A 12,500-nucleotide genomic window follows, 5' to 3' on the forward strand; every position below is an offset into this window, starting at 1 on the left:
ATCACATAACTCAGGTTCAAAGAATTGATGGACAACAAATGTGAATTTTGTGCCGTCCTGTATTTTAGCTGCCTGTTGTTCTCCTTCACAAACCAGTGACGATCAAAGCAGCACAGAGGAAGCAGTGATGATTTAATGGTGATAAAAAGAACTGGAATCATTGAAATGACTCAGCCAGTGTTGCTTCAGATTGAAGAGATGATGATTAACATGATTAACACCATAAGAGCAACGGAAGACTTTTTGTTCTAAAGTGCATTTTACATAGAAACAGACACGACACAGATACATATTAAGATGAGGAGAATAAAAACAGTCCAGTTAAAATATGCACAAACTAAAAATGTAAAAAATGTGAATCCAACTAATCTGTTTGAATAAATATCAATTTGTAGTTGAGTGTAAAAGACGATTGCTGGTTTGTGGAATAAATTGAGAGGATATTATATGAGATGATATAAATAAAAAGCAGAAGTTAAAATTTCCAGCAGGGTTTTAAAACATACCTGTTTTAAAACTGGACATTTTGAAAATACATGAATTGCAACATTTTGGAACAAGACTCGAACAGAAGCACAGTCATCGTACGTTTGACCACAGCGACACGAGGACAGAGCAGATGCTGAGGGGATGAAGACAGGGAGCAGACGAGTCCGTCCGTCAGACGTTAGCACAGAGACGCTCGACCCAGAGACTCAGTGAAGATTAAAGTGAATAACGTTTACAATATTATCAGTGTATGTCACAGTTCATTCATCTGCTTTACGCAAATGTAAAACCATTGAACTATGAATGTGGGGAGTCAGTTTGCTCGGCTGTAATTTGCCGTCACAGCAACACGTTTTTTCCACGGATGAAATAAAGTTAAAACACAGAGGAACATAGGTTCAGCGTGTGCTCATCTCATCTTCGAACTCATTTCCTCTCTGAGTCGGGGTCGGCTGGAAAATGCTGATGTTCGGCAGAAAGAAAGAGAGAAAGATGTTCTGATACAAACGCTGGAGAAAATCCAAGCTGCTGTCAGGTGAACACGTTTAGGCTGAATTAAGATTTTAGGTTTGATTTTGTGTTCGGTCACCAACCTACAATAACTATATATATATATATATATATATATATATATATATATATATATATATATATATATAATTAACCAGTTAACTGTCCAGTGATCTTTAGATGCTGAGTTTACTATAAATACTGTTTGTTAACACACATGATTCACTCAGGACGTTTTCTCTCAGAGAGTCTGAAGCTTCATGTTTGTTCCATAGTTTCATCTGATCTGTTAGTTTTAGTTTCTCATTGTAATTTCGGGACTAAAGAGTTTAGTCTGACATACGTACGTCCTGTGGTCATCACCTACGTGGGCGGAGTCTACCTGTTCTTGACTCTGATTGGTTTGTAGACGGCGTCTGACGAGGGAGTTGTTGCAACACAACAAAAGAACTAAAAAAGAAACTGATGCGTTTGTTTTCCTGATAAAACTTGAATGTTGCAGTTGGCAGATGAACCGGCTGATTTCATTACTGCTCAGAGATGGTTTATAGTTTTGCTGAGTAGTTATCATTGTTCATATCAGAACCAAAAAGCTTTTCCATGAAATAAAGATGAACTAACGTGGTGATGAGGCTCGTTACAATCTTGTTTTTAGTTTCACCCGACAACAGCATGGTTCCTATCGATCGTAGGTTAGTGTGTTTTCAGTGTTGTGGCGATGTCGAGGCAGACAGACGGGCAGCTTGGCAGTCAGACAGGCAGTAACAGAGGACAACAGACAGGTCAACAGGCCGACAGGGCAGGAACAGGCCGACAGACACATACTGACAAAGACAAACAAAAGAGAGAGATAGACAAGACAGACAGAGAGACAGATTAAGAGACTGACAATCAGACAGACAGAGAGACAGACAGACTAACAGACAGTTAACAGGTCTATCAAACCCATGGTGGGTTCGAACACAGTGATGTTCACAGCTCATTCACCAACATGGAGCCGTTTCAGTAGAGGAGCTGAGGACTGAAGTCGACCTGCACGTTTATTTTACTCTGATATTCTGAAGTTTCCATGTTGACAGACTGTAAATAAAGATGGACGACTCATCACAGTGAAGCTGAGAATTCTCATATATCAACGCTGCCATCTTGTGGTGATGGCGTAATTTGCAGTCAGAGTCTGTGCAGTAGAGATCGTGGGGTGGAGCCGTGGTATCGACGTCCCGTCCACACACAAGTGCTGGACCAATCCCGAGTCAGTCTCAGATGTCAATCATGACGTCTAAACCGTTTTTATATCATCAAATAACTAAATAAAACCGAACTGATCAGAAACACGTGAACAAACTTCAGTGAGATAAGAACGAGCTGAAAAGACAGAAACATCTTTACAAACATTTATTTAAAGTCTACCATGATGTTTTAGTTTGGTCCATGTCCCATCTGCTAACATGGAGGAGGTTCATGACCTAAACTGTAGCCGGCCACTAGGGGGCGATCAAGATGATTTGACTTGGCTGTAGATGTTCATCTTTATTCACAGTCTCTGATTCTGTTGTTTGGAGCAGCTGATCTGCAGAGATTTGACCACGTCACTGTTTATCGAGTCTCAGGGAAGAAACACTACATCACCTCCTGACGTGTGACTGGTGACGACTGGTCAGAGATCAGATTCCCAGTAGGTTCGAGTTTAGAGTTCAATAAATGAACATGTGCAATGTGCTGATAACGTGGATCAGTATATATGCACATTCCCTATTCTTCTAATTTCCCACAAGAACAGACAAAACAAGACACCAACACACCGACTGTCCCCTGTCCAGATATTCAGAGAGTACCTGAGGGCCGATCCTTTGGGCGTGGCCACTCCGTAGCCTTTGGAGTCCAGGTTGCCTCCGACCTTCATGGTGTCGCAGGGCTTCCTCTGCTCGATGTACTCGTTCATGGAGGACTCCAGCAGGTAGGCGTACTTCCCCTTCGACTTCCGGACCCGCACCACACCTTCGTCCGTGTTCCTGACGAACACCGACGGGTCTGTGCTCCGCATGTACGACCACATCTTCTCAAAAACTGCGATCTTTGACCTCTAATGCAACAGAACAGATGGTAAAGACAAAAAAGGTTAGAAGAAGAACAGAGGACGAGTTTAGAAACCGTCGCTTGTTGAACGACTCGTTCGCTATAGCTTGTTGACGCACTTCTCCGAGACAGGAGTTGGATTCAGTGACAGTTCCAATGTTTCACGCGTTAGATATCTTGTTGTCAACTTGTTGTTTCAGATGTTTCCACATTGGATCTCGTCTTTGAACGGTTCAAAAAGAGCTGAGGGCTTCAACCCTTGTTGTGAGTTTAGCCTGAGAAGATGTCCTCACCATAAAGAACTCTTTGGTGGAGCCTCCATCCAGGGTCCCATAGGAGATCTCTGTCTGCTTGGCCAGGTCCTCTGCGCTCTCTATGGGGGAGACCATCCTCTCCACGGTGAGGAAGGCTGCCAGGTTGGCCGTGTAAGAGGAGATGATGATGAGGGTGAAAAACCACCAAACGCCTCCGACGATTCGACCTGAGAGAGACCTGCAGAGAACAAGTTCAACCTTTATGAAGAGTCAGATTGAACCACTGGAAGGATCTTTACTTGAATGACACTAAATAAACAGTTTCTTCAATCTGCATCCAAGCTACAGAACAGTATCTGTATCCAGGATCAGTAACAGTGTTTTCATATGAATGTGGATGATACACAAACTTAATATTTCACTGTCTCCTGAAAACATCACTTTAAATTCACTGTTCAAATCAACTTCTGAATCAGAGCTGCAAAGAAAACTCAGTTACTTGATCTGCACGATGTGACAGTGAATGTGCTGATTTATTTCTTTGCTTCAGGAAAAATCACCAAATTTGTCATTTCCACTTTCTCAGAAGAGAGAATTTTGTTTGTCAAACATGATAATAACAGAACATTTTATGGGTTTGTCCCACTGGGTCGGAAAAAACAAGACATCTGAAAACGACATATTCAAAGATGCAAAGACTCATTTTTCACTATTTATTTGGGCCAGAAAATTCAAATCATCTCATTCCTGAGTCTGACTGAACATTTGTGCCAGATTTAGAGAAAACTCCTCTAAGTGTTCTTAAAATATCATGTTCTCAAGAAAGGGGAGGACGGATAGTCTGAACACCTGTAGCAGTAACAAGTACACACACTGACACACACTTACACACACTGACACACACTAACACACACTGACACACACTAACACACACTGACACACACTGACACACACTGACACACACTAACACACACTGACACACACTGACACACACTGACACACACTGACACACACTAACACACACTGACACACACTAACACACACTAACACACACTGACACACACTAACACACACTAACACACACTGACACACACTAACACACACTGACACACACTAACACACACTGACACACACTGACACACACTGACACACACTAACACACACTGACACACACTGACACACACTAACACACACTAACACACACTAACACCCTAACCCTAAAAATCGTCTGTTCACGCCCACATTTCCTCCAATTTGGCCTCTAGAGAGGATTTATATCCAGATGTGTGTTTGCTCCCTGAATCACAGGAAACACAACATACATGTACGTTATCGTCATGTGACAACAGAGGGTCAGGGGTGTGAATAGAGGACACACACACACACACACACACACACACACACACACACACACACACACACACACACACACACACACACACACACACACACACACACACACACACACACACACACACACACACACACACACACACACACACACACACACACACACACAGAGTTATTTTAATGAGGTTATGAGGATTTCTGAAATATTCATAAATGCAAACACAGTGACACACTCATACATATATTAACACACACATGGACACACACACACACGGACACACACACACACACACATCCAGAATAGAAAGAGCCTCAGGCCTGAACACAACAGTAACATATAACTGACCCGGCAGCACGTCACACAGATTGTGTGTGTGTGTCATGATAACGTGTGTGTGTGTGTGTGTGTGTGTGTGTGTGTGTGTGTGTGTGTGTGTGTGTGTACAGTTGGAGGACTGTTACAGTGAACAGTGTTTATATTAATCTGCTGAGTTTCCCTCAGCTCGTGTTTCGCCTCGTACACAAACGACTTGTCCAGCTGAGCAGACGACAGCTTGTGAGGCTGAGACATGTGGCCAAAAGAAAAGTGCACATTTCTACACGGAAGGAGAAATTTAAACAGTTTTTAATATTATTAAAAGACTTGGATATCATCAGGTTTTTAGATATGCGAAGATATTTCAACACCACAAAGCAGCTGTCTGTCGTCAGCCATGTAAACAGCTGAGCAGGAATATTGTGTTTTAGGAATAAGGGAAAAAACTGGAATATTGTATGAATGAAACGTGAATATAACGTTCAGCGTTTGTTGCGCTGCCTCAAAGTGCCAAAGATAAAAACATTTAAAAACAGGTATTTTAAACCAAAGGTCTGTGATCGTGGACTGAGGAGGAAACAGGAGTTTTACCTGGGGGAGATGTCGCAGCCCTGCTGCATGAAGGCCCCGAGAGAGAACCACAGAGAGTTGAAGATCCCAAAGTCGTTGGTGTATTCAGGCGACTCCTTCTCTTTCTGCTGGTTCTGGTTCTGAGCCTGAGAGTAACCTGACAAAACACAGTCATGTCACGAGTGAACCGAACCAGGCAGCAACCAGGAGCCTGAGAACACGGCAACAACGCTGAGATACCTGAGTGAGCGAGTTCAGAGGAGGAAGCCGGCTGCGCTCGTTGAGACGAAGAGGAGGGGACGGTCTCGTCTTCGTCATCAGAGTCCTCGCTCTCCCATTCGTAAGGACTGAACCGACTCACCTTAGAAACAAAGACGAGGACACAATCTGAGAATATGCGTCAGGAGACACTGTTCTTTTGTTTTTTGTTCTCCAGAGCTTCAGCTTCAGCACCAGTGATAAAAGAAAAGACTGAAACCAAATAAAAGTTTCACGTCCCACTTTTAATACGAGTTTGTTTAAGTAGATGTAAGAAGAACTGTGAAGGAGATATGGTCCAAACAAAAACAACCAAATGTTCAACTGTCCAAATACTTACGGCCTTTTCAAACAAAAACTATTGGGAAGAAATACTCAGTTAAGTAAAAGTAAAAATACTCTATTACAAGTCAAAGTGGTTCATGCAAACCCAGTTTCTCAGCTTCATGTTTATATTGTTTCTTTTTTAACGTACGAACTTCCTTCATCATAATGAAGACATCGAATCAACACACAGAACTGATGCTTGTAAAACAGAAGATCTTAATTATTCTACTCATGAACTAACATAATCAACTTTATGTAACTTTACAACAATGTTTCTTCTTCTTTGTATGTATTTGATGATGATGCTGTATAAATACTAAAAATAAACTTTAGCTCAAACAAATCACATAGTTGTGTTAACATTAAAACCTTATTGTATCTGTACACAAACAGATAATTACTGTGTATTAGATATTTGCTGTGTAACCACGCCGCCCCCCCCCCCCCCTCACCAGGAAGAGCACGACGCTGACGCCGATGTAGGCGAAGACGATGCACATCCAGATCTCGTAGGCCAGCGGGTCGAGGAAGGAGAAGACGCCTGGTTTGGACTTGGTGGGTTTCTTGATCATGATGGAGATTCCCAGAGACATGAAGGGCTTCGTGAAGTCGATCACCTGCTCTCGCACCAGAGTGATGGTGAGCGGAGCGACCGCCACGTCGGCCTTCTGCAGGAGGGACAGAGGCACAGTGAAGGTTGATTTATCTGCTCGACCAGAGATCGTAGGCTTCGGCAAAAAGACTAATGTAGTGTCCGACACGCACCCCGTACACCAGTTCTCCCACCATGCCGTTCCACATCTTTGTTCCACTGTCTCTGGCGCCGTACTTGCCGTCACCCACCAGTTGGAGGCGGTAGGTGAAGCCGACGTGCTTGGCGATCTCCGAGGCGAGTTCGGCACAGTAACCTTCGAACTTGTCATTTCCTACTAGCTGCTCGTGGTTCTTCTTCAGCATCATGTAGGGAGCTTCCTGTTCGGAGACACATGGTGAAGAGATCAGGACGTTTCTGACATTTCAGTCTTTTTCCATCACGCTCGCTTTGTGCTCTTGTTTCATTCGTCTCTTTATTGATCTCTGAATTTACTGCTGACCTTGTTTTTATCTCAGTTTTTATTTATTCTACCATTGGTCCCTCGTTTATTCTCTTCTCTTATGCACGGCTGCAAACTTGAACCAGGTTTAAGTCAAATAACTGAGGCCTTCTGGTTTGACTTCCTGATTCCTTCCCTTCCAATGGTTCAGGAGGTTTTTAGGAGCTTGAGTAAAGTTTCTCTGACACTGTTGCCGACACAGGACGCTTCTGATTGGCTGAGAGTCGAGCTGCCGCTAACGTTTGCTCTGCTTGTTTCTCTGAAAACTTCAGATCCAGACGTCCGACGACTAAAATCCTTCATCCGCTTCAAATATTGAGTAAAAACCACCAAGAGCTAAAAAGTGCTTCATAAATATGTGACTTCAAACTGGATAGAAACTCACTTTTCACTCTTCAGACAAACAAAACGCTGACACAAAGAGGATGTGACGCCACCGACAGGCGACTGAAGGAAATGCAGTGTTAAAGTGATTAAAACTACAGATTTCTGCAGGTTAGAAAAAATGATGAAAGATGATTTTAAACAACTTAATACAAATTTCATCAGCAACAATAAACTCATTTTGTGTTTCATACGACCAGACTGACCCGCCCAACACGCTCTAAAGAACCGGCAGGAGGATGAGCAGCGTCTTACCAGGATGGTGGTGACGACGTAGGTTCTGTTCTGCAGACCGTGGACCTCCTCCGGCACCGGCCTGTAGACGGCGGTGTTCACGTAGCCTCTCCTCTCGTTCCAGTAGCCGATCTAAACGCACGACATCACAGCTGTTATCTCCTCGCCACCTTCACCACCTCCTCCCAGCGCTCGAGTGGACAGAGGTGAAGTTCCAGTCTCTGGTCCCACCTGCAGCTACTTGATGCTCATTAATGTGAAGCTGTATTCTGTGGGCTCGTGTTTTCTCTAAAAGCTGCTGACTGGACTTCACAAAAATTGTTAAGTCATCACTCTGTCAAATAAACTCATTTTCAGGATGTGAACCCTGAGTGTGTAACTACAGAGTCAGTATAAGGATGTGGTCATCACATTGAAGCTCATAGTGTCTGATGGAGGGGAACAGAATCCTGAGAGTCTGCAGGTTTGAGACCAAACAAGTGCTGCAGCAGCTGATTTCACTGATCATCGCACCTTTAATCAGAGGAGAGGGAGCTAATCAGTGGAACGAGCTGATGTGGTGAAAAGCACCGAACTTCTGTTGGAATTCAAACCATTTAACAAAAGAAAGCAGCCGCAGCACCTTCGAGGATCCTTTGCTGCTGAGCTCCATCACGGTCACGGTGTAGTTGGTCCGATGTCCTCGCTCGTCGAACTGAACGTGACCCGTCAGACCTTCGAGACGCACCTGCACACACACACACACACACACACACACACACACACACACACACACACATTCTGTTCATATCTTATACTTTCCCTGCTGTTGCTTACACCTTCTGTCTTCATCAGATTCTGTCGCCAAAATGATAAAAATCTTTTTTCATTTGACTCTAAAACAGTTTGTCATCTCTGATGTAGTAATGTCGTGTTTTGCAGTTTGACCTCATGGTGGTGCTGTTGTTTCACTGTTACTAAGAAAAAGCGTATTATTATTATTATTATTATTATAATAGCTCATCGTCACGGTAACACGATGCTGCAGTGCCTGTCAGGTTTCGTCCACAGCAGCATTTTCTTTGTTATCAGACATTTAATGGCAGACGATGACGAGGATTTAGTTCAGTACCAAGATTAAAGTATAAAACTGGTCACGACGAGCTCTGAACAAGAGATCACAGCTGGTTACCGAACTCGGTACTTCTAAGGTCACTAAACGGTTTATGGTCGGTACTACCCAGCGCCAATTTGAATTAAATAGTGCGTCCACGCTCGTGGCAGAAATGTACTGAAAGCTGAAGAGGAGGAAGACGCACGTGAAACAGTGAGTATTGGCACAGTTTCCATGTGCTGGTGCTGTATCCGTTCAGAAGGGAACATCATCCCACACAGGTCAGAGATGTGTCCACAACATGAGAAGTTAAGTGGCTGAGGAGAGAAACTCTGATGTCTCAACCCTGCTGCTGCAGACGAGCAGATTCTTCTCCAGATCAAACTTTGACCTGAGAAGCCAGAGAGTCTCAAAAGCTTATTTTCCTGCATGTTGGCCTCAGCTGGAGAAACGGAAAGAGCTGCCATGACATCCCACAGCTGACGGGTGTTCTGAGAGTGAAACTGACTGATCTGGGTCAGTCTACGAGAAGTTACAGCCTGTGACAGATAAAACCGTATGAACGTGAAATATGAGAATCATTAATGAATGTGGGAAAACAAACTCTTTAAAAATATATGTAGTGTTTGTTGTTGTTTCTAACTTGTTCCTTCACAGGGACGTGATGTTAAACACACAAACCAAAGTGCCTACACGTGTTTGAAAGAGACTTGTGGATTTAATGGCTATTGTTGATTGTGTACACGTGTGTGTAGTTGTGTACCTGTTGCAGGGCCCTCTGGATGTCGATGCCCTGTCCCCAGGGGGCGGGGGGGTTGGCCAGACACTCCCCCGCGTTGCCACGGCGAGAGATGTCGATCCGCTGCCGTCGCAGGTTATGGAAAGCCGTCGCCATGGCGCTCACGCCGTCGTAGGTCAGAGCTCCGGTGTACTGAGGAGTCGAGACGAGCGGGCGTCACCATCAAGTGTGTGTGTGTGTGTGTGTGTGTGTGTGTGTGTGTGTGTGTGTGTGTGTGTGTGTGTGTGTGTGTGTGTGTGTGTGTGTGTGTGTGTGTGTGTGTACCCTGAGGCTCGGTCGGGCCAGTTTCAGGTCTTTGCTGTCGAAGTCCCGCCAGTCCTGGTTGATCTTCTCCATGGCCGGATCGGACCAGTTCATCAGCTGGAAGCCCGTCACGTTGGCCCCCAGCTCCTGGAACTCTGTGACGTTCAGGTCCATGAAGCCCTGACACACAAACACACACTGTGACTGACTGAACTCCTCCTGAACCCACACACACACACACGGGTTTGCTTCCAGTAAATAGACCGACTCACCAGATTGGCCAGGATGTAGTGGTAGTTCTTCAAGTTTCTCTTCTGAGCAGCAATCTGAGCGAGAAGAAACGATATGCTAATCACATTTTCTGATGTTTCTGATGATGATAAAGAGAATTCATTACAGATTTATCACACTGTGTGTGTGTGTGTGTGTGTGTGTGTGTGTGTGTGTGTGTGTGTGTGTGTGTGTGTGTGTCCTCTCAAACAGCTGCTAATTGGACGACTCGGTTTCTCTTTGAGGAATTAATTGCTCATCTTCACCATCAGAAAGCGATGGAAAGAAAGAAAAGGGTCCTCTCAGATTTAAAAGAGTCAACTGCCACAAGAGAGGAAGAGGAGGAGAAAGAAGAGGAAGGACGATTGAGAGAGAAGTCGGAGGAGGAAAAGAAGAAGGAGGTGGAAGGAAGAAACAGATGTAGGGAGGAAAAGAGGAAGAGGAGGCCGAAGCTAAAGAGAAATTAAATTCAGCTGCAGCCAACACAGCTTCCTCACAGATCACCCCCCCGACTCTTCAGGAGGAAGAGGAGCTTCACTGACGAAGGTCTCAGTTCACAGCCGGCAGCTCACAAACTCTTCATCAACCTCATTCCCTCAGATTCTAAAACATCCTTCACAGGAGAAAGAGTTTCCTCACTCGCTCGTTTCTCCCTGAAACCAAAGAGCCGCATTGAACTGAAGAGTGAAAACAGCTGTGTGTGTGTGTGTGTGTGTGTGTGTGTGTGTGTGTGTGTGTGTGTGTGTGTGTGTGTGTGTGTGTGTGTGTGTGTGTGTGTGTGTGTGTGTGTGTGTGTGTGTGTTACCAGGTGGAGGATGGAGTTGAGTCGCTCCAGCTCACAGTTGATGATGACCTGAAAGTCCTTCTTGAAGTCCAGGTCGGTGAGCAGCTTGACGAAGGCGGCCTCAGTCAGCGTGTCCAGGTTGACGGAGGTCACCTGCCAGGTCCGCTCCGCCGCCGTGTCCAGGATCCTCTGCAGCACCGACAGACCTGAGACCGTCCAATTACCCAAGAGTCAGTGCTTCAGCATCACCTAGCTCAACGTCAACGTGCTGAGGAGGAGGTTTCCTGTCACCTCCTTCGGGGACGTTATGTCCTGACGCCCGTCCGTTAGTTAGTTCGTCAGTTAGTTAGTTAGTTAGTTAGTTCGTCAGTTAGTTCGTCCGTTAGTTCGTCAGTTAGTTAGTTAGTTAGTTAGTTCGTCAGTTAGTTCGTCCGTTAGTTAGTTAGTTAGTTAGTTAGTTAGTTAGTTCGTCAGCAGGATTTCACACAAACTGCACAACAGATTTCCAGGAGACTTGGTGGGTGGGTCAAACAAGAACTGGTCAGACTTTAGCGAAGCTCATTATTTAATTTCTTTAACACTTTTGGACATTTTGATTTCCCAGAGAATAATTCATGGATCTTGAAGAAAAATATCGGACCCAATTAGACATGATATAGATTTCTGTGAGTGTGATTTGGTGCAGATTCAAATGGATTCTAGTGGATGTAATGTGGCGTCATGGGGCCGTTACTAACTGACATCCTAGTTTTCCATGTGATTAAGTCAATATAACTGTAGTTCAGGCTACACAACAACTGACCTCAGACTGATGCTGGTTCTGCTCTGGGTCAGTCGTGTGGACCGCTGCCTCCTCAGAGGCTGCGTCTTCCCTAACAGGACGTCAAACCGTCCCCCAGCGTCCAACAAGTAACTGAGATGTGTGGACTCGAGCAGCGAATGTGGATCAGCTGCTGTTTTAGAACTAACTAAACGTGTGAAGCATTTTACAGAGAAAACAACATTTGTTTGTCGATGGAAAAGTCCTCAAGAAAAAGTTCAGTCAACATCAGCTGGACGACTTGTTGGAGGGTCGAGGCGTCGGAGCCAGAGTCTGATATCGGACCGGACGGACCGGTGGACCGGTGGACCGGTGGATCACAGACCAACGTAATGAGACAAAACAATCATTCCTGTGAGGAGACAGTGCAAACCACTATACCACCGTGCCGCTGCCACTCAAACCCCACCCCTGTCCAACCAAGAGCTAAACCCACGACATGTCCTGTTGAATGAACTGGACACAGCTTGTTAATCTGAATTCTCTGGAGATGTTTCGAAGCGACTTTCTCGACGAGCGTTTTGTGCCTCGTTGCTCCTGACGTAACTTTCCTGTTGAGGGTGGATTAAAGAGGCGGTGGCTTCTCAAACTGAACGTCGAGCTGTGTTTTTTCCAGAGGAATCAGACTC

General features: G+C 44.8%; 1 protein-coding gene across 2 annotated transcripts in view; it reads right to left on the reverse strand.

Moving 5' to 3' along the window:
• The window catches only part of LOC117774637 (glutamate receptor 1-like), a 43,282-nt gene that overhangs the window by 8,789 nt on the left and 21,993 nt on the right, over positions 1-12,500 (reverse strand). For both annotated transcript variants that reach the window (XM_034607203.1, XM_034607202.1), the window contains exons 4-15: positions 11,073-11,257; positions 10,270-10,323; positions 10,019-10,177; positions 9,719-9,886; positions 8,485-8,589; positions 7,884-7,994; positions 6,916-7,122; positions 6,603-6,818; positions 5,806-5,926; positions 5,587-5,722; positions 3,369-3,567; positions 2,835-3,082 (exon numbers count right to left, since the gene is read on the reverse strand). In XM_034607203.1, coding sequence (XP_034463094.1) covers positions 2,835-3,082; positions 3,369-3,567; positions 5,587-5,722; positions 5,806-5,926; positions 6,603-6,818; positions 6,916-7,122; positions 7,884-7,994; positions 8,485-8,589; positions 9,719-9,886; positions 10,019-10,177; positions 10,270-10,323; positions 11,073-11,257 — 1,909 coding nt within the window. The remainder of the gene's footprint in view (positions 1-2,834; positions 3,083-3,368; positions 3,568-5,586; positions 5,723-5,805; positions 5,927-6,602; positions 6,819-6,915; positions 7,123-7,883; positions 7,995-8,484; positions 8,590-9,718; positions 9,887-10,018; positions 10,178-10,269; positions 10,324-11,072; positions 11,258-12,500) is intronic.

This window comes from Hippoglossus hippoglossus, chromosome 14 (genome assembly GCF_009819705.1).
Source record: "Hippoglossus hippoglossus isolate fHipHip1 chromosome 14, fHipHip1.pri, whole genome shotgun sequence".
NCBI lineage: Eukaryota > Metazoa > Chordata > Actinopteri > Pleuronectiformes > Pleuronectidae > Hippoglossus > Hippoglossus hippoglossus.